Raw genomic sequence first — 24,385 nt, 5'->3', positions numbered from 1 at the left:
CCCAATTGCTCAAAAATAACATGGATGATGAACATGGAACATTCTTCAGGTAAATTAATGATTACTTGCATTGAATTTTTGGGGTGTTTTATTTAATCTTATAGCATTTGAATCTTTTTATTTTTTATGATTTCAAAACAGTATCCGGACTAAACTTTGACATATACCCATCTGTGAACCACTCAACATCCTCTGATCTTAACTATTAGTCAAAATAATTCATAATTTCTGCCTTTTTAACTAAACTAACTTGTGTATAATTTGATATAAATGAGGTTTGTCAACCATGAGTTCCAAGAACAAGTGTAAAATCTGTTATCAGACTCAATGTAAAATCGGTATCATTAATGTGAGATTGTGGTTTCTGGCTGGGGTGGTGTGGGTGACCAGCAAAACAGGCTTAATGTTAAAAGAGTGTAAGATTCATTTTTCTGAAAGTTTTTGATTGCACCGGATCATTCCTATATGCCATTTCTGATTAAAAACGGACAAATCGACTTGACCACATTGTGTTAAAATATATATCCTTTATTGAACTCGTAGAAAGAACATGACAAAACTAAGAAAATAAAACATCTGACAATAGAATTGAATCTATTTCCCTGTTTACTCAACCAGGTGATGACATGTGAGTTCACTTCATCCAACACAGAATCCTCCGACCTTCCCTTCACTGTCAGGCCATGGTTGCCTCCTTTTAGCCAGAACACCTCAACTTGACCTTTCATTTCTTTGATCGTCCCTTCAAAAAGGACCTGAGCAAAGACAGAAAGCAACAAGCAAAATGTCAGGTCATAAAAAACAAGACAATGCACAGGCTGGGACAATGATGATTAATTGAATAGTTAGAATACAGCACATGTAACATGGCAGGACATTGTCCATATTATACTAAATAGTGGCGGACTGGACTATACAATCACAACAATGCAAGCTTTCTGCAAGGATCCTAGAAAAAACAAACAGAATATACATGAAATAATGTAGGAGAAAACTGTATAAGCACGTACAATTCATGACTGCGATAAAGAAGTACATGTAGTACTGAATGAGGAAAACTAGTAACATGAACAACTTACTGAGGAAAATTAGAAAAAAAGATAAATAACTTAACACACATACACATGTAAATACAAAATGAAAATCCTAAAACTGTATGAAATGGCTGTCAAGACAGGATAAAGAGCCTCCCATCCGTCCTCGCCTTGTCACACATGTTGTCCTCAGTGCCTGACACACACAGCACAGGCATGTCTTCAGGCAGTCCCCTGAGGTCTTCACTCCGTTGCCGATGGGCGTGCGTTTGTCCCGGTGGGTGCAGAGGGAAAGACAGGCAGATGACACCTTGCACTGCATCCTGGGATTCATCACTCAGCTGCCTCGCTAAAGCTGCAGCAGCACGACACCCCATTGACCTGCCTGTGGATGATTTTAAGACATCATTCTCAGTGATTTCTGTATTTCATGTTGTAGTCTTTAGTAATGCATACTGTTAAAAATTCTGGCAAGACCTGGAAAGGTTTATGGGCAGATTTATTAATACTGAACATTGTAATTCTATTCTATTCACATCCACTTTTCAGACGTTTACCATCATGAGTCATTTGTAATATTTCTACTGTTGTATTGTTTTTAAACTTCCCAAAACGTATAAAGGTGGTGCATTTTCTTATTCTATTAAGATCTATCACTAGTAGGGGAGACCGGGGATGGTTGTAACAGCATCACTTTAAAAAAAAAAAAAATGTATTTAACCAGGAAAATCCCATTGAGATTACTAATCTCTTTTTCAAGGGAGTCCTGGCCAAGACAGCGGCACTGATCACGACAATTCCGTACATTACAGACAATTTCATAACAATTTCATAAAACTATTAAAAATATTTACAGACCATAGATTTTCATTTCCAAACCTTTGTGCAACCACTTCCTTTAATTTCCAGAACTTTTGTAAATTGTTCCATGTTGTGGGGGCAGAATAGTGAAATGCCACCTTACCAACTTCTGTGCGGACACTTGGTACAGACAGTAGCAGTAAGTCTTGTGAGCGTAAAGAATACAGTCTATCCGCTTTTGGTTGAATATATTCACACAGATATGGGGGAGCAGATGCAGAATACCCTTATAAATGAACATATACCAATGATTGAGTCTACGATTCTCCAATGCTGGCCAGCCCACACGTGTGTAAAGTTCACAGTGGTGTGTACGAGGCTTACAGTTTGTGATAAACCTCAATGCGGCATGATACACAGTTTTACCAATAAGGAATAACGTAGAAGTCATGTGATAAATTTCATGTATAACCACTCACTCCCTGATCCTGCAAGTGATTTTGCACGGCTGTGAGAAGAATTGTGCAGATTTTACAACCAAAACATCAATTTTTAGGTAACAAAGTAATTTTCAGGACCATGTCTAAATTATGATTAGTACCGATACTGTTGAAGTTTGAATTAGGTAACTTGTATCAGGTAAGAGAGTGCGTTGTTACGTAAAATGTGAGTCATTTCATCTATGCTAATTTCAAACCACTATGCTGATACAGCTAGCTAAAAAGGAAGATGCTTTAGTGTTGGCACACACACACACAATAAACTTATATAGACGCATATTTTTTTTGGTGTAGTCTCAGTTTTTAGTTTTTCAATCTTACTTTTACAATTTACCCCAGGTTGTGTTACAACATACCCTGGCAGTGGGGTAGGTTGTAACAATGGCACCCCTTACATTTGACATCAAATAATGAATTGTGTGACATAGTTGGAGACGTTTAAAACATTGCTATTTGTAGTGGACAAATGAGGGTACTCTGTGTCAAAATTGAGTGTCCTACCACAGACATTCTGCAAGTTATAGGAGCTGAGTCCCCTAGTTTTTAACTAGTGCAGTATCTGCTGGAATTATAATGCGAACATATACACAAACCAACATGGTCTAGCCTAAATGGCACACGTTTACATCTTTTTATGTGATAAAGTCAGTCTTCTACTGCTGCTTACCTCCAACACACATGTGCCTTACGGTAAACTTCTGTAAAGATTTCAAGTATTCCTAGGGATAAAGCACAAGTGTGTACAGCATCTTACCGATTCTAAATCTGTAGTAGCGTAGAAATAATATAATAGTGACTGCTATTTTTGAATGGATGAATGATAATGCTTACCCACACAGCACGGTAGGCCTTCACTCTATAACCCAAGTTTAAACCTTTGCATGTGAAACGGAGACAAAGGAAGCCATCTGCAGCTAAGGCATGTGCCAGGGAAACCAGATGTTTGGAGTTCATGTCTCCACCAGCCCCATGAGTGAGAATGACTGCAGTGTGAACATCTGTAACTGAAGCAGGGAAACACAAGGCAGCATCCAGATACTTTGACCCAAATGGCACCTTCACGGTGTCCTGAAAGACAGTGTACGGTCACTGGGCGCTATCTCTAGACTGACAGTTCACACCATGCAGGGTATGAACACCTGTGGGAATGGATTCAGTCTATTGTGTCAATAATAGATATGAAACAGCACCACTCATCAACGTAATTAACAGTAGAACTTAGCGTAACAGCTTCAGTTATTATAACGAGCTACGTTAGCCGTGTCTACGCACGCGTAATCATAAAACCGGACTTCTACATCCATCTATTTTACAGTTGGAAATATATTATTTACCTCACAAAACGCGTCCATTACGGGATGTTTCTTCTTTGAAATCTGTAGAGTGGAACCTGGCTCCAGGTGACTGATGAGACTGACATCTAATGTTCAGGAGGGATCATCACAGCTTTACTTATGCTACCACATGTCAACAACATCAACACGTGGCACAGATGGTTTTCTTTTAGAGGGGTCAGCTACAGAACAGAGCTGAGGGGGTTGTTTATCTTGCCTAGGCTACTTATCTTTTTCTTTTTTTTTAACTCTCCGAGCTCCACCATTGGTCATACCGGATTCACCGGATCTGATAAGAATTGTGACGCTGTTATCAATCGAGTATTGATTGGTCAGTAGGCGGGGCTTTTACACCAGTTGATCTCTAATCTCCAACATAACCTGCTCCCGACCAGGTTCAGTATAAATTACCACGGCGATTTAACCCGGTGACAACTACTCCACCGCCGTGATGCAGACTACCCTGCGCTGAACAGGAAGTTACTTCATTAAGGCCTACACATGTCTATGCATAACGGTCTATGGGCCTACATGTCCAGTTTGTTGACACTGCAGCTTGAAATTGCAGAGTTAGAGACCCAGTGCCTGAAACTTGAGTGTGATGTTACAGGATGGAAACCCCACAATACCCTATTCCACAGCCTTTTAAAGTGGCTTTTGCAGTGGGGTTGTGTGTATGTGTGTGAGTGCATTAAACCAGAGATCTTCAACAGGGGGTCTGGGTCCGGTCCTCAGAATTACTGCAGAGGGGCCACCAAAATAATTGTTGCGTTTTTGAAAGTTTTTTTCAAAAAGTCAAATGTCTTAACATGAATCCAATTTATCATTAGAAAATATAAATCAACGTATTTGTGAAGAAAAAATAAAATGCCCTCATGATAGGTTTACTAGTCTATAGATAATGTAGTCACTAAGATAGTCACCCACAGATCTAGTTCATGTTAAGAATTCAATGTGCCAAATGTACTGTATGTTTACCATTAAAACACAATGCATAAACCATGGCTACAATTACTTTTGTAGCTTTGTATTCTTTACTTTAAAAATGTATATATAAAGGCTTTACGATGCCCTAAATGTTATTGTAGACCAAGTTTAATATGCTAAATGTTAAATATAGTAATTTTACATACAGGGTCCCTGCTCCGTCTCTCTTTCAGTTAAGGGGTCCTTGGCTTAAAAAAAGAAAAAAAAAAAAAATTGATGACCCCTGCATTAAACAACACTAGAAAAAAGAACATTTATTTTAAACATACAAAAAGAAAGACATTTATTTTAAAAATGAGATGTGATATCCATATCAATAAAATAATGAACACTTTTTGGCAGTACATCAGATTTGAAGGGTTGCTCTGTAACTGGACGACAGGTCAATCAAAGTTCATCCTTTGCCTGAAAAACAAACAAAAAGATTTTTGTTGCATATCGTTTGGTGACATCACATAATTCCCATCATAGCTCCATCATATCAACCTGACAAGAGGTTGAATCGGTCAGAGTAACGGAAAACGCCAGTGTGGGTGTGCAGTACTTTCAATAATTAGTCTAATATTTTGTTTAATAAAGGCGCAGTGGCGCGTGGCGCATTACCTACACCAGAGGGAGCCCCACTCCCCCACTCTAAATTGGAACAGTCTGTTTTGAAGTACCAAATTTAAAACTGTATTTTTCCAATTACTATTACCAATGAATCGCTCAAACCCAGCAACGTATTTGCCACTGGTAGAAGCTATACTAGTTTATCATGCAATTTGTCACAGCTTCTACTTTGCACTTGAGTTCTACCTCTTTAAGAATTAAGCAAACCTTGCACTACATCCATGTTAAACAGTTTAAATGGACGTCACTTGGGATATTCACCTTGTGCATGATATACAATGATTTACTGTATGGTGTTCAGCAAGGCAGCACTTTTTCTGAGTTGTCTAAAGTGCATCTTTACAAACAATGCAAGCTTTGGGTGTAGGAAAATATAACAAATCTACAGAAAAACACCAAGCAGCCCCTTTTAGCTTCAGGTTTAGGCTCTACTGTTGGTGTATTGTGGTGTTTGGTGTAATGCTGTAAGCTCAGGTTAGGTGAAATAATACAAAGTCACTCTGATGCAAAGGAAACTTAACGATGTGCCTTGCCTTCGTCCTGTGGCAGGAACATGGGAACAGGTCATCACTGGGCTGCTCTACAAGCTCCATGCCTTCACGAATCTTGGGCTCTGTGACCTGGAGTTTGGCATACTCCTATAAGAAGAACATTGAACTTACAGGCAGTGGAAGATATCCAAATATTTACAAATATTGCAATTATAACTATTTCATCACATAAATAAGGCCCTACAGTGACTCAGGACCTCAACCCCAGTGTGAGTGACTGCAACTGTAGAAATGTTACCTGAAAAAGTTTGTAGTAGTAACAGAATATGCTGTCCCCCATAAGATAATTGCGGGCAAACTGTTGACCTGCCAGTGCAATTTTCAGTGCCTGAAAGACAGCAAAAATCCAGGCAACTTGGTCTTTAAATTTAAAAAAAACATAAATAGATAAAATTCACACCAACACTGATAAGAGAAAATATACTCCATTCTGACAAAATGTTACAAAGTCATCTATGTTACTTTTAAAGAAGCCAATAAATGAGCACAAAGTCTCTGCATATAGCATTTACAGCCAAACGTAATGGCCAATGCCAATAATCAATATCATCATCACCTCTTCATCGTGGTCACGAGCCCACTGGATCTTTTCCAGCAGGTCTCCAAGGTCCGCCCTTATAGGGATGTAGTGCTCCCACGGCCGAAGCTCATTGTAGAAATGCTCGTAGTAGCCTGAATCTTGCTTCAGGACCACACTGTCTCCTGCTAGCAGGTAGGGCAGTCGATACGCTGCCACAGTACCGTCAATGTTTATTTGGTACTTGTACTGGTGGTGGACATGAAATGGAAAAACAAACTGAGTTAATTTTTCTAACTTCTGACCTGCTTAGTAAGGCCAGCTAGAATAAATGACAACGAATAAGGACTAAGTCATATTTAACACCATAAAGAGTAAGCCTTGGCACACTATCAGGCACATCAACTTACAGCTAATGTGTCATGTTACACAGCAGACAGAGCTACATCCCATTGGGGATGTCTTTTTGGCAACCTAGATAATGTAAATAGGTCCAGTATTCCCTGGCCCTTGAGCACTTTTTGATCCATCATCGCCTGAGAAAAATATCTAGGTCTTTACTTTCCTTACCAGACACTAGTTAGTTAAGCTCTCTGATCTTTTCTGCTAAGCAAATTGGCTACACTCAGCTTATCTGAGCTTGTTTGCTGAAAATGCCTTCCAAATACAATTAGCTAAAAGCTGCAAAGCCAGTTAAGTGTTAATTCTTACTGGGTCAGGTAGCACTAGCATCTCCTGACCATTCCGTGATATTACTTGTTTCAATGTTGTTCAAGAATATCACTTAATGAAGACTCCCAAGAAAATTAATGTTTTAGTGAAATCAGAAACCAGCCATACAGGAGCACTCTCACCTTAAAAAAGTCAAAGAAAGAAACATGTTTGACCAGAGGCCCATAGAGGCTCTCATCATGTTTGAAGAAGAAGAAGTTGGTAAAGGCAGCATCTATCATGTTGGGTTGAGCCCTGGAAAGCTTGACCAGCTCTAGACGTTCTTGACGACTGTCGCGGCCCCTCCAGAAGGCTGTGGAATTCTTCTCTTGCCATGATGGCCCTGTGTTGGCCTGCACTGACATCATGTCCAGACTTACTCTGTTCATTGGATTGGAAGTTAATCATCTCAGCGTTGGTCAAAGTTATAGTGTCATATATGTAGGTAATGACAAGCAGAATCATAAACTTCAGTATCTATTTACTATTTGCACCCACACATTTGCTTTCTCTTCATGAAAAAGTGCTTCACCAGTTCATTGTTGCAGTAAATAGAATAACAGCTACAGATGTTAGTGGACACACCTGGTGAGCGAGTATCACTCATTACAAAGTGAGAATTTCTGTAGGGCAAAAGGTTAACGTATGCGTTATATGGAGAGGTGTTGGCTTAGTCTAAATGTAAAATAAAGATTTGCTAGCAAACTTATTTTTCTTTTTCTGTCACACACAAATTGGCCATCACGCAGTACATAAAAATGCATGAAGCAATGTTGAGGATATAATGAGTATCCCGACACCGGTTTATTTTGGTTCCACATTATTCAGTCTGCTCTGTGACAGTGTAGTCTGTGTGCACAAGCCCCCACTGCCATCTGCTTGTGTAGGAAGAGCATACTGTAAATCATCTTTATGACTGCAGGACTGCAATGTGTCCAAGCTGACTACGACTCCTGCCCTTCATAAGGAAGCAAGCTACAAACTTTTTGGAGCCTGCAGGCCTACAGGCAGTTAGAAGTTGACACTTAAAGGAACATTCCGCTGATAGTGTTATCTTTAAGGGTGCCCAGGTGTGATTCGTGCTACTAGTTACACAGCGGTGACTGTGTAGACTTGATAATCTATCTTACGCTACCAACTACAAATCTTTTACTTGAATTTAAATTAAATTGAATATCCTATTTTATAGATGCACAGCCTTACCTTCCCATGGTCTCAAGAACAGACTCAGTCAGGTCATAGGTGGGCATGACAATATCTCTAGTATTGTTAGAGCCACACCAGGAAAAGATAGGATGAATCTTCTCAGTGGGTTTCCTCTTCTCCAACGGCCAGTCACCCAGGTTTACAAAGAACTCAACATCAGGGAGCTGCACCTGTATGTACAACACAACATTAGTAGGGGTGTGCCATATGATATTGTTCACAATAATACCAAGATCGTTTTTTTATATACAATATGAAAAAATTCCCATCTTAATAATGGCAATGTTCCGACGTGTTGATGTATGTTGATGTCACAACCTTTTCTAGCTTTTCAAAAGCAAGAACCAATTGATCCCATTAATGGCATGTTAAAGATTCAAATTGTTAAAATGTTTCAGTATTACACAGCTAATGTTCTTAAAAAGTGCCCATAAAATAAAAAATAAAAATCACTTTTTTCTGGGATTTGGGGTGTTATTTTGTGTCTCTGGTGCTGTTTTGAGTGAGATCCGGTTTCTGAATGTCCTCTGCCTTCAGTCTCCAGGTGAGCTGTTCAAAATTTGCACGGCTTTCTACGTCACTAGCCGAGATGAGGTGGCTAATCATAGCACATGCTAGCATGCTAGCTCACTCACAATGGCAAAACACTGCTACAACACACACTAGTTCACCATAATCTCCAAAAGAACTAGCATGTCCCTGTTCTGCAGGTATTCCACAAGTGCCCCTCATTTAGAAGACGTCTCCCAGCTAATCCTGCCTTGGACTGACCAACGTTAGGGAAAGAGTTATCTAGCTGATGGGATCTTACCGAGCTACTGCGCATGTGCGACTCCCAACAAAGATAGTGTAGAAGTGAGATGTCTCACTCTGTAGCTAAAACAGAGACCTAAACACACAGGGGGAAAACAGGATCTGCAGCAATATGAAGTACAACAAATATATGGTGTTTTTTTATTTATTTTTTTTATAAATGAAACCATGTATACCTATTCGGGTACAACCTCAAAATACAATTATGAACCTGAAAAATTAGCATAATATGGGCGCTTTAAGAAGAGCTTACTTTTCTGGTGAGTGACAGGAGGATGGCATCCATAAATATTCTGAAGCCCACATGCTCTCCAAAAGTTCTAACGTAGACCTAACGAGAATTAAAAAAAAACAACTATATCAACATAAAAACATCACAGGAGTGTTTAGGAATAAACTTGTATGCCTAACTGCAAAATCCATCCGTTGATGAAGACTGTAAATTGGGATTGTATAGTCTAAGACTAGCGTTTCCAAGGTCAAGAACCAAATTTCATTTCTACTGAAGGAGTTCATTAAGTTATATATAGAAATATAGACAGCTGAAGTGTGTCAATTGCTCATTGAGAATTTACGGCTACTAAAATTTGTTTAGATGCTCAACCTGACTCAAAACAGAATGTAGAAATTACAATGGGACTGTAAAATACAGACAACAAATAAATTACTGGATGTTCCCATGTAATGTCTGTGGAAACAGGGCTTTTGACGTATCACTATTGCAGGAACCTGGATTGATGTCCACAGTGGTATTATGAGAAAATTGAAAACCTGGTTGATAGACTGTTCTTACAGGTGTTCTTCTGGCCCACTTTACATTTTTACATGGCCCTAATTACTCCCAAAGAAATACTACCCGGTATTACTATACTAAACTTATATATTTGTAAGAAAAACAGGGGAATTTCTGTAAAATGACTTGTGTGTAAATGTTGGTCAGACCAACATATTCAGTTTTCTGTCATAGCAGGCTGATGCTGGCTGTTTGCTAAAAACTGAATAACCACCACTTCTCACTAAATCTGTTGTTGTTTTTTTAAATCACCCCCCACCCTGACTGTAACCCTAATACATCACCATTTTTGTTGGTATAGTGAGCTGCCATGTCCTAAGCTGTGGCAAAACTGCATATCTAATATTTTCAATATGAGGATTTTTGACATTTGCTGTTCATCTTATTGATTCCCCCCCTTCTGTTTGGTTGTTTCTGTTGTCATAGGTGTGATGCACCTTGTTGTCTTGAACAGTATAGTGGCAGAGGCTTTGTCTCTGTCCAAAGCGTTGTGGGATCTCCTGTGCATTACGATCTGGGTCGACACTTGCATAGAGGGCCAGGTCCCTTTCTATCTGAGAGAAGGTCTGAGGACAGTGCATGTCAGCCTCCCACACAGGACCACTGGGCTGGGGACAGTCACAGCCCTCATGGTAGACTGGACCTGTGGAGGAAAAACACAAACACATCATAAAGATCCTGTTCTTTCACCTGCCGTAAACATGTGCCATCTTTATCAGGCCAGAAAAACACAAATCTGATTTTAAAACACATTTTTTGTCAGAAACTTGGATTGTGTTCTACCTTTGAGAATAAATGGTGACTTGGCGACATGCTTGTTCTTGAGCAGAATGTGGATGTGAAGGTCAGTGTAGGTGGCATACATTCTGTAGCGAACCAGGAAGGAGCCATCCTTACGATCCAGGACCTGGATCCAAATCCTGGTGAACTGCTCCACCGGAGATACCATCTTCACTTCAAAGGTCTTCTCACCAGGTGATGTTGTTAAACTGTGAGGGAGAAAACATGGAGAATGTGCCGCTACTGATAAAAGAGAGCAGAGCCGGAAAAATACTAGCACGCTGGCACACGTGTGTGCACAACACTGACTGAAGCGGTGATACCAACTAATTAAAAATTACAAGTCGTACATTAAAAACCAAAAATCTTTTGTTGCGGATATAATTTCAAGGCTTCTTGTTATTGGAATGCTGCTACTGTCTCTCCTGTGTTCCTACAGACAACAATAATGTAGTCTTTTGTTGGAGGCATGAATGGAAGTGAGAAACTTATCTACGTGTGAAAGTGACACCCAATGGGTGGGGTGACCCAATAATGAGAATATTTGTCTTCCAAGAAATTATAATAGGAAAAGTTGAGGGTTGTTACATTTGAATCCATTCATTTTGTGAGGAGAAATATTAAATATTTTGTTCATTTTTCAAACACTGAAGAAAAGTGTAGGCCTAGGCAAAAATAAACCTTTTTGGGGGGCTGGATGTTTGCTAATTGGAGAGTTGTTCAGCAATGATAAAGATAAAGTTTTACTCTTTCTGTACTTTAAATAAAATTAACTGACAACAAAACCCTTATTTACACATACAAACAAGTTACAGAAATTATTTTAATTGACATAAAATACATTTTGTTGCTCAAAACGGTCCTTTCTCACGTAACAGAACCTAGAGAAGAATGCTACGTGGATTTGAAAGCAACATTGCTTGCCAATAACATTTTACAGGTTGTTAACTGACAAACGTATTGGCTGCATAAAGGCAATGTGCAGGCCTTACGCTACTTACTTCCGCCCCGAGCTGTCCACCGCCTGTACGTAGAAGAATCGAGCTGGAAGGACAACGTTTGTCTCGAGTCCAGGTCCCCATACTAAAGTTTTTGCAGCACTGGGTACCGAGTCTGCATGAGCCCCGGTGAGTTCATGTCTGAACAGATCCACACAGAAGAGCAGCAGCAACCACGCAAAAAGCCGAAGAGACATACCTGTCCGGAGTCCACTGTTAGCCCCTTCTTTTCTCCTCAGAGAGGTTCACTACCCAAACTTGCCATTGTTTGTTTAAAAATGCCCAAACATCAAACGAATGAGTAAAACGTAACGTTAACGTTAGCTAAAACTGTCCGCTCCGTTTCCATTTGGAGCAATACAACACAGCGGTGGCATTGCTAATATGTGGCTAACATACGCGCATAACTTTGTTGTTTTATTATGCTTTCATTAATACGAAAATTACCGTTAGCTAACCTAGTTTTAAAATCCTTGTACAGTTTATAACTATCTGCAGAATGAACAGGGGCGTGACAAGCACGCGCGATGTAGCAGTCTGATTGGTCACCCGTCCGCCAAATTTGGGTTTGATTGGCTGAAAGAGTGATCAACTCGTGAATCTGATTGCACAGAAGTCCGGAAGTTAAAAACTTGGCTACTACCTTTAACTGTCTATGGCTACTTGCTAGGCGTGTTCTCTTGCATCAACATATCATAACACGGAACTGGATGGAGGGATTTGCTCATAAAAATATTGCGCAGAATCAAAACCTTGCCATTCTTACTGTCCTACAATGTTTTCAGTGGTAGAAATATCGTATATCCTTTGCTTAAGTAAAAGTAGCAATGCCACACTGTATAAATCCTCCATTATAGGTAGAAGTCATGTATTGAAAATGTTAAGTAGATATTATGTAAATGAAATAAGTACTCAATGTAGGAAAAAGGTAATTCCTAATACATTCATGTGTGAGAAGTATTTTACTGTAAGTGGTCAAGATGAATGCGATTTTAATTATTTTATATACTGTTGTGTAATTTAATTATAGTGTTAGATTACATAAATTGTCATCTTATGTTTTGTATGTAAAAATCTTAATTTGTAAAGTAACTAGGTATTATAGCTGTAAAGTAAATGTAGTGGTGAAGTAAATAGGTCCAATAGTTCCCTTTGGATTCTGTGGAGTAGAAGAATAAAGTGGCACTAAGTTGAAATATTTAAGAAAAGTACTCAAGTAAAATACTTCACATTTGTACTGAAGTATGGTACTTGAGTTAATGAGTTACATTTCCACCATGCACTGTTTTGGCTGAGTGTGGAGTACGGAGAACGGTAATGGATTGAAAGCGTCTAAAAGGTTCTGGGCAAACATTACAAACTGCAGTGGATCCTTAATAATCTTGACTGTATAGGATATTCAGGAAGATGTAATATATTTATGAGAAATGCATGTAAGACAATTTTCTCACTGTATTCTTCTCATATAAAGCAGGTAAGTTACATTGAAAAGGGGAAAAAAAATATATTTCTTGACTTCCTTCATGGGTGCTGCTGCTCAAACAAGCTGAGGATCCCTGATGTGGAGATGCCCAGATGATTGCGTTGTAAAACAACAGCAGCTGATGGAGGCTAGAGAAACAGAGCTCTCAACTGTGTACATCAATGTTTATTTCATTTTTCTTTTGCATCAACATATTTTTCAGTTCTTTTTTTGTCAAGTAATTTCTATCACACTAGTATAATATCAATAAGAACAAAAAGTGGTAGAATCCATTTAAATAAGACAAACTTTGCTGCCATCATTGCGAAAACCAGAGAATTTCTTTCTTTTTTTTTTCTTTCAGGATACTACAGTGTGAAGAACTACCGAGTTCCAGTGATTTAGACAGAGCCAGAATACCAGATAGTACAGTACCAGCATTAACAGGTACAACACATACAGAGAAAAATATCCCAAGAATGTCTTTATCTTATATCGATTTTTGTTTCAACTTTCTCTCAAGATTGAACTGTACAATTAATAAAAAAAAACAAAAACATACAAACAAAAAAAACGTACTAACAAAACACCCTGTCAGTAGAAGTCAGATTTTTTCTTCTTCTTTTGGTTGTGTTTTTTTGTTTTTCTGTGTGTTTTCTCTGGCATTTAAAGGACTGCACTGAACACAAATCTCATCGACGGTACAGAGATAGGAGAGAAATTCATTTTTTTTCACATGTTTAAGACACCTAATTGAATCAAATCAAGTGTAATTCCTGATATCTGCGTGGTGTTGATTTAGAATGTCAGGCGATTTGGGTTTGGTCAAAACCTCTGCAGCCTGACATGGAGCAGACAGAAATGACTAGTCTATGCTAGTAATGTAGATAGATTCACTTGTTCCTTTTTTAGGTTTTGAGTCTAAGTGTCGCTGTGCATATTCTATTTAGGAGTGCCGTCAACATGATCAAGGCGCAACGCTTTATATATGTTAATGCACGTGTGCATAAAGGCCTGATGTGTGAGAAATGGATATCAACAATCCTGTTTGGTTTTTCAGATCAATTCAAAGTACAGACAAATACACAAGAACAAAATATCCTCCTCAGTTAATGTTGTTTGCCCGTGTCATGTGGCTACCCATTGACATGTACAACACAATCACAATATGATACACAACCATGTATCATGAAACATTTGTTGTTTTAAACATACAAGAGCCTTCTGTTGAAAAGGCCATCACCATCAAATATAAGACTCGGACAAGAGGATACCATAGTCATCAAGAACAATATTGAACGAAAAAAAGAACATATTTGCCTTCATTTGAAATTGTTGCAAATGTATTACACATGTACATAGTTTTGTCACTGACATCTGAACATCACTGGGGAAAAAAATACTGTTACTTCTCCTGAACCTTTTGACTGATAAACGACTCACAAGGGAGCTGGTAGCAGTTAAGCGGATGTGATTTCCAACTGCGCTTTGTACTGCTGCCACAAAGACATTGACAATCATTTAAAATTATTGTTTGTGATCATGGAAAGAGAACTGCTCAGGTTTAACCCTGAAAACACATGAACCACAACTTCGAAAAGACTGAGGCTGAGAGATGGAAGGGTATCATTCATGTTTGATCGCTTTGGAGTCCAGTTATTTAACATCTGTGGCACTCTCTCTCTCTCACATACACACACACACACACAAACACAACCTAATGGCTCACTAAACTCGTACATCAAAGGAAAAAAACACCCTTATATTTTTCTTTTCATAAAGAAAACCGACTTCTTTGAGTCTGATAAATGCCCTCTATGGCCACCTCCCAGTACTATGTCTCATCTGTTCTGATCTAACAGAAAACATACGACTACCACACATTAGCTCTTTGTTAGTTTACAGTGAGTAGATTTACTCATCTTGTTTTTTATGGCACGTGAATAGTAATATAGGTTCATACTATAGCTATAAACACACTGTGTCCAGAACACGCAGTTAAGTCTACCAGCCTTAGAATACTTCCACACCAATCTGTTCTTTATTTTCATACAACTGTAGTTGGGGAGTTAGATACTTCTCATCATTAGTTCATGTTTTTGTAAGTAATAGCAGCTGCTGCTGCCGCCGAAATGTGAAATTAGTGTGATCAGACTGTGCAGAGGTAAGTGAAAATACTACGGATTTGTGTTTGCACTGTGCAGCCCAGAGTAATTGGTAAGAACATAGTTCAGCATTATTCTAAGTGTGTGTAGAGAAAGCTAAGTATGTGCATCTATATTGTAGCATTTAATATTTGCTGAGACTAAGAATAAAAATGTTAAATCAATCAAAAATTTAAATAAAGAAGAGAAGGGAAAGGAACACAAGTTTTGGCTTAATAGCAATGCAGGTATACATTTCCCTTTTTATATATATATATATAGCTTTTTGTCAATATTTCAAAAAATATAAAGTTTTTTTTATAGTTTCTGTTGTTGGCTTACATCATTAAATAAAACGTTTTTTTATTTTTGTATCTCCTGTTAAAGTAGCATGCTGCTTTTTAATATGGCAGTTGGATATTTTTAATAGTCATCCATGTTTGTTTCATGCAATTCTTGTTGGTTTCTTTACTTTTGAGTATCTACACAGAGAGGTCCAGAAAGCCCAACCATACATATCCCACACACACTCATAGACAGACATGTTGGATATTTCCAGTTCCATCTTCATTGCTCCAAATGCCGCCATTCACCCTTCTCTTTCTGTCCTCATCACTACATGTCTAGACAAGGAACTAACACTTTCTCGTCCTTTAACAATGTGACAGTGCCGTAGCCAGTCCAGAAGCCGTGAAGACAAAGACACTCTTGAGTCTTTCTTTAATTGCTCTTATTTGTAGAGTGAAAGTCCCCGTCCCGGCATAACTCTCCCAGCAGTCCAAGGGCAGCCTCAGCTCTCTTTACTGCTATTACAACTGGTACCACTTCTTGTCCTTGCACTTTAGCATCACCTGCAAAGAGATGAGGTCGCATATAGTCGATGGTGAGAAATAAGTTGTTATTGCTTCATGTCTTTTGGAGTAACAGCGCATTATTATTACATAGTTTGCTCATTTTTAAACACCAGTATTTAGCATTTAAAAAAATGACATCATGGTGGAGAATTGGCACCACCATAAGGTCCTGTTTAGGGATGAGAAGAGTCAGCGCAATTATGTGCTTATTTACATTACTGTACATTGTTATAAAAATTGGGAATGAGCTGAGAACAATGGAGCTCATTTTCTTTTTTGCAAAATAAATGAGATATTTGATCTAAATAACAGCTATATTGTAACTAAAACAATTCCTATTTCTTTAAAGGATATTTTTACATTAATTTTGTAATATTTCCAAAGGGAATAGGAACAACATTCATGGAGTTTCTTCTATTTCAGTTTACCATATCATAGTTTTCATTTGATTTCTGTTAACAGAAAAACATTTTTTTTTAAACTTAGACTACAATGCTGCTGATCGGAGTGTGAATGTGTGTGAGTGTGTATCTGATGAGCCGGTGGCACCTTGTACGGCAGCCTCGGCTACAGTGTATGAATGTGTGTGAATGCTGAATGTCTATTGTATGATGTTAAAGCGCTTTGAGTAGTCGTTAAGACTAGAAAAGCGCTATATACATACAGCACATTAACATTTACATTTACAAAAGATTGAATTTGATTATCTGTGTTTTTTTGGGTTGTGTGTAACATTATTTTTAATAAACTTGTTTGTACCTCGTGAGCGTGTTTGGAGAACGTTTCGGCACTGGTCATCATTAGGGCGGTTCGCTCCTCCAGCTCTCCCAGCCTTTGGCCTCTCTCATCCAGAGCAATGCGCGCCCGTGCCAGATCACCCACCACTCCGCAAGCTGCCACCTTCATGCCCTCCATCCCCGCCTGCCCAGGGATATGCTGGGCTAGACTACGAGAACCCTTCCCAGCTGCTGCCTCACCAACTGTCAACGATATCAGGTAAAAAAAAGTGACAGGAGGCATAGCAATATTATTAATATTATTATATATTATTATTATTATTATAAGAAGCACATTCTGGGTTACTATTCTGATTATGAGGTATTTTTATCCCTTTGCTAGTCGTACAGTTCATTCTAGATCTTGATGTATTCATTACATGTGACAATTGTTAGGTGAAGTAGTTCAAACTAGAATGAAATACTTCATACAGAGGAAAAGGGAAAAAAAGAGAAAAACACGCACAGAGCTCCTCTCTGTCAAAGTTATGAGAATTTCCTCCAAAGAAGCCCTTTAGAAAGCCTCGGTTCTGGGCTTCTGGTGTTTCTATTGGTGTAAACAGCTCCCCCAGCATTTCCTGAAATGATTGAAAATGAAGAAAAAAAACCTCTTAGCAATTAATTCAATTATAATAAAAACAATTCTTTCCAACTCTGTTCCAGGAACATATTGCTGATATTGGTTGATCATGAGCTGGTCATCCTTGATAGGGTGGGGTCAAAGTGTCCTTCACTTTCTCTTCCCTTTATCACCTTTGTGACAAATGTACCTCAATGGCTGGGGAGAACCAGACCAGATAATCGGAGTAACTGCTGTTGCCTGTAGGTGGCACTATGGCAGCATCATGAATGTAAATATGCCCATGTTTAAAAAACGTATGCAGGCATGCCGCACGCACGCACGCACGCACACACACACACACACACACACACACACACACACACACACACACACACACACACACACACACAGAGTAAAACTATATTCACCCATTCAACCCAGTGGAGGTCAGACCACACATGACAAGTGTGACCTTTCACTTCAATGGCCTCTGTCAGCTCTGGGCTCTACCGAGGTTTGTAGTAATGGCACCTGTTTATCACAAAACTGCACCAATACTTTTCTGAACTAAAATGGGGGATGACAATGGCAATCTTAATCTGCACATCGTACACACATGCCTGCATACCTTTCATAAAAACAAAATTCTGAGATGATGCATGTCACAATGAGAGATGGATAAAGAGACTGATATACAGTATATGTAAAATATAAAATGAATCATTAGATAGATAGATAGATAGATAGATAGATAGATAAATGCAGTGCTGACCTGCAGGTTGTCACACATCTCCTGGCTGTATGTAATTCTCTGGATCTCTGTCGGGGAGCTGAGATATAATGCCTGACCCCCGTGAGTAAAGCAAAAGGTTCTTGCAATGCGCATGTCTGCAAGAGGCAGGTAATTAACATCCAAAAGCGGTCTTAGACTTGGCAAACTGTAGGAAAAGCGAGAAAAATGCAAGACAGAGTTAAACACCAGGAACACCCGCATCAGAATAACTGTACTCTGCAAGAAATGTATCTCTGGATTGTTCATCACAATATTTGTTCTATCTTTGGAACCCTGCCTTTCATTTCATCATGTAGCTCTTACAATTATAAGTAAAACAAAATTCTGAAATGTACAAATCCCATTAAAGAGATATCGCTAACATAGGACAAAGGTGCCACCAATTAGCATCCAACCAAGCAGAAAGGAGTTATTCACACATAGACAATGAGTTACATGATATGCATGATATGATCTGCATTGAAAACATTCTTGCATGTGGCATGAAGTGGTTTCAGGTAAACGGAAGAGTACTTGAGGTTATACCTGAGTGTCATGACGTGCCCGTTAGCACAGAAGCAGGCCAGGCACACACTGTTGCACACAGATACCACGTCGGCTCTCAGTACAAAGGATGACTCGGTGATGTTGTGGACAAAGAGGCAAGACTGTGAGGGCATCAAGAATACTTTGGCCTGCTTCTCGGAGCACACCACCGCCAGATGTCCCTCTCCGCAGGTGTGCTGGGAGGATGACGGTGAAATGTGGATCAGCTTGCGCCTCCGCATTCGGTCAGGGTCCTCATGGGCGTTGAGGTCCCGCCAAACCTCGTAGGGGCTCTGAATGAGCGCTCCCATGCAGTCCAGGAAGCTAATGCGCAACACTGAGCCCTTCAGCGTCAGGACTGTGCCTGGGAGTTAGTGGATAGAGTCAACAGAGGGAAGAGGGAAGGCATGAAGTCTAAATGTATTGAAGTACAATTTCCAAAGCTACGACACATTACCAGAACCCCAAAAACTGAACACCTTACTCCACTGCTCAAACAACTGCACTGGCTCCCTGTCCAATACTGTATTGACTTTAAAATTCTTCTTCTCACCTTCAAAGCCCTCCATAATCTCGCTCCTCCATTCCTCTCTGAACTCCTTCAGCCCTACACTCCATCCCAAACTCTCTGATCCTCCTCTTCCTCACTGTTATTCACGCCTTCTGCCCGCCGGTCCACAATGGGGTTTTGAGCCTTCAGCCATTCTGAGTCTCTACCTACCTTTAAAACCTCCCTTGAAACCTACATATTCCAAAAGGCCTACTCCATGTGACTCCACTCTCCATCAATCTCATGGATAGATACCTTTCTTTTCATTTTCTTTCTCAATCTTCTTTAACGTGTTGGTTTTATTTGAATTATATTTGCCTTCTTCACTGTATTTTTGCTTGTTTTAACTTTAGAAGTCCTTGAGTGCTATGAAAGGTGCCCATATATAAAATGTATTGTATTATTATATTTAAGATGGTCCTAAATGCTAAAGAAAATGCTCAAATCAAAATAAATACCAGCATCTGCGCACCTATCTCCATTGCAAATTTGTTATCTAAGCTTTTGGTCAGACAAAGCATGACACAACGTTTCATAAAGAGTCTAATTTCATTGTCATCATTCCTGAAGGTTAGATGTTCTAAAACAATCTTAAAAGGTTCACATATTAATTTAGGAGCCTAGAATAATCGTTAATGTACTGTTTGCTACAGAGTAATCCAATCCATACATTCACTGTTGTTAACATTTACAGTCCACAGGAGGACTTTGGAAACACAGGGAGAGTTCAACAATACCTGCCTTTCTGTTAACCAACCTTTCATTGGAACTGAATCCGTGACCTTCCAGTAATAAGCTTTCTTCTTGTGTGTTTAGTCTCCAGAGAACAACTGCTGCTTGAATCTTTGGGTCTATTGATGTTTGAACTGTGAGTGAGAGACCTTTTCTTCACACAGCAGGGTTTCTGGACTGGTAACGCAAGTTTGAGTGGCTCAGTTTTGTTTAGTCAGAGTGCAAACACAAAGGGGGTTGCAAAATCTATCCTTGTTATTGAGTACAGAAGGAAGTCAATGCAAAACCATGGATGACAAATGCCCTTTAAAGTTCAAAATGTAACTTTAATTGAAAGAAAATACTGTTTTAGAAGCCTTTAAGTATGACTGAGACCAGGGGAGAGTTGAGCTTTTGAACGCTGCTCACACACGGCACTTAATTTCTGGGGAAATTGCCTGCTCTTATTTTAAAAGCCTTGCATTGCAGCAACATTTCTCATATGTCTGAGTGGGTAATTTGTGTCAAACACACAAGTAGAGTTGAGATGAAAGCTAATGTTTTTGTACTTACAGTAGATCAGTGTCCTGAGCCTTTTTTTAAGCAAGTGTATTCTATATCATTATTTGTGAAATTGCTAGTTCACATCACAGTAATATGCCTTACAAAAGTCTACTACGAGTGGACTCCAGATATAGCTGCTTTCATCAAAAATTGCACAGTAACGTCACAGCAAGAACACTCGACAGACACAGACAGTTAGCAACTAGCTGGTGAACTTAGTAGAGCAATTAGCTTAGATATTTACACTACCGGTCAAAAGTATGGGGCCACTTACAAATTTCCATTCCACTCGATGTTAGACAGAATACCAGCTGATCTGAGTGGGGGGCTGATCTTTAATGCAATATCTACATTGCCCATTATCAGCAACCATTCATCCAATGTTCCAAAGGCACATTCTGTTCACTAATCTGATATCATTTAAAAAAAACTAACTGAGAAAACATTGAGAACCCTTTTGCAATTATGTAAACACATAATGTAATATGAAAACTGCTGCGCTGGTTAAAAAAACAATGCAACTGATCTCATCTGGTATTCTGTCTATGATGGAGTGCAATGAAAATTTCGAAGTGACCCCAAACTTTTGACCGGTAGTGTAACTCTTGACCAAAATCAGACAAACAGAAGACTTAAGACTGAATATTGTCTTGCAGACATCGTTCTTCCTGTTGTGTTTTTGTTGTGTCTCCCTCCTTCCCGTATTTCCCCTCTTTGTTTTCGTGTGGAAACAATTGATCGCAAGGAAGGATTGGGGAAAAGGTGCACTGTGCCTTCATTTGTATGCGTAGTGTACTTTTCTGTATATCGTTATCTAGACCAATGTTTTGCACTTTTGCTTATGTGTTTAAATGAATAAAATGTGTGAGGTGTATACAGTCTGCATTTGTCAGGTAGTCAGAAACATACAGTTTTTGCTCCTGACGAGCAACTGTTGGCTGTCAACTGCATAAGGTGGTAATATGTCAACATTGTGTTTTGATTTAGTCCTTGATGACAAGATTTTGCCTTTTGTCTTTGGTTGAACCTATAAATATATCAAATGTAGTCTAATGATTATACAGGCAAATTCAAAACATACAGTACAGTCCCTTTATTCTATTTTCACCAAGCACATTCAAACATTGAAAGCCCACATTAAGCTATTTATCTGTCATGTGGAGCATACAACCTTTCATCACAGCTTCAAACCCACAGGTATGAAGAGGAATTCAATAAAAAGGATGGACTCTGAACTGAAAATTCAATACCAATAATCAAGTTTTTGGCGTGATTTGTATCATATTTAGATTTTATTTTGTGGTTCTTTATGTCTTTCTTCTCAACTTTTGACTCATGTCTGTCTTGATTTTGTTTCTAAATGCAGCATTGAGCCCTTCAATAAATCAATTATTGGTATTTTGGGGTGTATGACTTCTATTAGAACAATTCTGATCTATCAAAAGTTATGTGTTACTATTCAAGTAGGCCATTATTTCTGGCTGTTAAAATAATATTGTACTCATTTCTCTTACTACTATATTACTATTGTACTTTTGTCCTCAGTATTGCTGAAATCTGCGAATACTGCCTAAACTAACAAACCCAAAGTTTAGCCAGATTATTTAAAGCACTTTATTTGGTGGTAAAACCAAAAGTGAGCCCACCGAAAATGCTGGTAATAATCTGTGTTTGTGCAGGAAATTTTACGTACAATTATAGCTAAAGTGACTACGTGATGAAAACTTGTTTCAGTGCGACTTACCGCTGGGGCCGATGGTCACAGGTTCCTCCATCCTCTCCTCGTTATCGGTTGGAATGGACATTGGGATGAGCAAGACCATGCCTAAGCTGGTGCCCACCCAGAGGCATGGGGTGGGCAGGGTGTCACTCTTGCGTGCATAGGACTCTCCGAACTGCAGTGTGGTGACAGCTTCTTTGGTGTCGCGGTCAATGCTGGACACACTGGAACTGCGTGAACGGCTGAAGGAGTTTTCACGACTCTCTGTGGCGGCAGCTGCCAAACAAAGAAGCATGGTGGGCAGTGCACGATGCAAGAGGAGAGAGACATGAAGTGACGGAAAAAGAAAGGGGATTGAAAGAAAAAGAAAAAAACAGGGAAGAGGAAAGTAGAGTTACAGGAGTTGTAGAAGGGAACAGCACAAGGGTGGGAAAAGAGGAAAGAAAGGTGGCATGAGAGGACAAGCCGTTAAAGAGGAAAAAGGACACAGTGAGGAGGAGAGTGATAAGGAGCGCGGGTGACAAATATTCTATAGGTCACATATGGATTGTCTGCTGATTGTATGTAATGGAAAGTACTGGAACAGGAAATACCTCTGAAAACAAGTGTACATACAGTGTGATACACTGACAAGCAAAGTCATTTTTCATTATAAAGAGACACCTCGACAAACATATTTTTACACAAAACCCTGCACGCACACACACACACATACTTTTCTCTTTGTTTATTGAAAATGCACATATTTTTACGCACTGACAAGATTCTATTCAGCGGCCTGGTGACACACTCAAATACACTGCCACTGCATGTTGTCTCACACACAGACACACACAGACACACACACACACACACACACACACACACACACACACACACACACACACACACACACACACACACCACACACACACACACACTCTCTTACAGACAGACACACACCATAATGCACATGCATACACACTGGCAGTTGCACCAAATTCCCAAACTCCTTTACCTCTGTTAGAGTGCTACCCATTCAAGTCCTACATTGGGTACTCAAAGCCTCCATCATAAAAGTATTTCTGTATTGCTGCATTTCTGAATTATTCAGAGCTAGGCATTGTGCAGTACTGCATGCCCAGCCTAAAGTTACACAGAGTGCAGACTTTATGTAACAACAACTACAGATGGGTGCAAAGCATGGAATACATGTCAGGCTAAAATTAAAAGGGTTTAGACAGATGTTCAATGTTTGCAATTTTCAGGTGCTTTTTAAGACTTTATGAGTACCAAAATCTGTACAGACTTAACAAAAAACATCAACTATTTATGGGGGGCTTGGGGCTATAAAGTGTACTGTATGCTGCCTGCAAACCATACACTGTGCACTCGCCTCCACCTCGGGACAAGAGCAAGCACTTTAAGGCATGTTTTAGACCAAACAGGGCCACAGGACGGACTGACATACTGACTGACGGACGGACGGACGGACGGACTGACGGACGTATAATAATCAGCAGGACAGCAGTTGATGGGTTTGTGGCCGAAGCCCCCTTACCTCTCTCACTCCAGCAGTAGGGGGCAGTGGCGTGGTGCTCGTCGTGGGAGTACATAGCGACTCCGTGTAACTGCTGAAGCATTGCCCTCCTGGATGCATAACCTATTCGTCCCCCACAACATGAATGCCATATAACAAACCACACCCCGCCATGACCCAAAAATCACACACGCACACACAGCCGCCCAGCCAAAAAACAGACAAGACGGACAAATAAACAGCAGTACCAGAGAATGATGGAAAGAGAAAGACAGAAAGATGCAACTGAGTGTGAAGAGATTGTTTTGAATATATACAGAGTGTGACAGCTATAGAAGCCACTTGTCTATGTTTTTGGTGGCCACACAACCACTACTCGCTTATCCATCTTCTCTTTAAACCTTTTTTTCAGCGCCATCTGCTCAACTAAACCCTGTTGGCAAGATTAGCAGTTTTTCTGTGTAATGAAAACTCTGATACAGCATCCCTACATGCAGTCCAGAAGAACTACTGTGCAGCACTGTTGCACAACAACAAGAATTTGTGCACTGCTTTCTTTGATACTGCT

At 39.5% G+C, this 24,385-nt stretch overlaps 3 protein-coding genes across 16 annotated transcripts in view; all 3 read right to left on the bottom strand.

Moving 5' to 3' along the window:
• Nucleotides 1-497: 497 nt before the first annotated feature.
• Nucleotides 498-3,881, bottom strand: tex30 (testis expressed 30). The gene is made up of 5 exons (XM_032529808.1): nucleotides 3,670-3,881; nucleotides 3,167-3,403; nucleotides 3,003-3,054; nucleotides 1,205-1,419; nucleotides 498-755 (listed from the first exon to the last, which is right to left on the bottom strand). Exons 1-5 carry the CDS (start codon nucleotides 3,685-3,687, stop codon nucleotides 513-515), a joined length of 765 nt encoding a protein of 254 aa, XP_032385699.1. The 5' UTR covers nucleotides 3,688-3,881; the 3' UTR covers nucleotides 498-512.
• Nucleotides 3,882-4,922: 1,041 nt separating this feature from the next.
• On the bottom strand, nucleotides 4,923-12,181 carry poglut2 (protein O-glucosyltransferase 2). The gene is made up of 10 exons (XM_032529796.1): nucleotides 11,641-12,181; nucleotides 10,643-10,848; nucleotides 10,297-10,502; nucleotides 9,320-9,397; nucleotides 8,251-8,423; nucleotides 7,191-7,428; nucleotides 6,376-6,585; nucleotides 6,058-6,147; nucleotides 5,802-5,906; nucleotides 4,923-5,061 (listed from the first exon to the last, which is right to left on the bottom strand). Exons 1-10 carry the CDS (start codon nucleotides 11,832-11,834, stop codon nucleotides 5,044-5,046), a joined length of 1,518 nt encoding a protein of 505 aa, XP_032385687.1. The 5' UTR covers nucleotides 11,835-12,181; the 3' UTR covers nucleotides 4,923-5,043.
• A 1,419-nt stretch (nucleotides 12,182-13,600) lies between these two features.
• LOC116698049 (syntaxin-binding protein 5-like) overlaps nucleotides 13,601-24,385 on the bottom strand; it is an 83,601-nt gene continuing 72,816 nt past the window's right edge. For 10 of the 14 annotated variants that reach the window (XM_032529779.1, XM_032529780.1, XM_032529784.1 and 7 more), the window contains 7 exons: nucleotides 23,839-23,940; nucleotides 22,323-22,574; nucleotides 18,754-19,117; nucleotides 18,208-18,373; nucleotides 17,340-17,451; nucleotides 16,857-17,077; nucleotides 13,601-16,094 (listed from right to left, as the gene is read on the bottom strand). In XM_032529779.1, the coding sequence (XP_032385670.1) occupies nucleotides 16,053-16,094; nucleotides 16,857-17,077; nucleotides 17,340-17,451; nucleotides 18,208-18,373; nucleotides 18,754-19,117; nucleotides 22,323-22,574; nucleotides 23,839-23,940 (1,259 nt within the window). In that variant the 3' untranslated portion in view covers nucleotides 13,601-16,052. The remainder of the gene's footprint in view (nucleotides 16,095-16,856; nucleotides 17,078-17,339; nucleotides 17,452-18,207; nucleotides 18,374-18,753; nucleotides 19,118-22,322; nucleotides 22,575-23,838; nucleotides 23,941-24,385) is intronic. The other 4 variants (XM_032529783.1, XM_032529789.1, XM_032529792.1 and 1 more) reach the window with 1 other exon arrangement.

The sequence above is a fragment of the Etheostoma spectabile genome, chromosome 11 (genome assembly GCF_008692095.1).
Source record: "Etheostoma spectabile isolate EspeVRDwgs_2016 chromosome 11, UIUC_Espe_1.0, whole genome shotgun sequence".
NCBI classification, from domain to species: Eukaryota; Metazoa; Chordata; class Actinopteri; order Perciformes; family Percidae; genus Etheostoma; species Etheostoma spectabile.
This window is presented reverse-complemented; position numbering and strand designations above follow the sequence as displayed.

What these genes read in the sequence shown, in the direction of transcription:
- tex30 (XM_032529808.1), bottom strand. An exon ending in AAGGCACATGTGTGTTGGAG is followed by an intron (nt 1,420 to 3,002) that starts GTAAGCAGCAGT and finishes AATCATCCACAG; the next exon opens with GCAGGTCAATGGGGTGTCGT. An exon ending in AGGACAACATGTGTGACAAG is followed by an intron (nt 756 to 1,204) that starts GCGAGGACGGAT and finishes GTCTTTGCTCAG; the next exon opens with GTCCTTTTTGAAGGGACGAT.
- poglut2 (XM_032529796.1), bottom strand. Translation starts at nt 11,834, where the DNA reads ATGTCTCTTCGGCTTTTTGCGTGGTTGCTGCTGCTCTTCTGTGTGGAT. An exon ending in GTCACCATTTATTCTCAAAG is followed by an intron (nt 10,503 to 10,642) that starts GTAGAACACAAT and finishes TTTCCTCCACAG; the next exon opens with GTCCAGTCTACCATGAGGGC. An exon ending in ATACTGTTCAAGACAACAAG is followed by an intron (nt 9,398 to 10,296) that starts GTGCATCACACC and finishes AATTCTCGTTAG; the next exon opens with GTCTACGTTAGAACTTTTGG.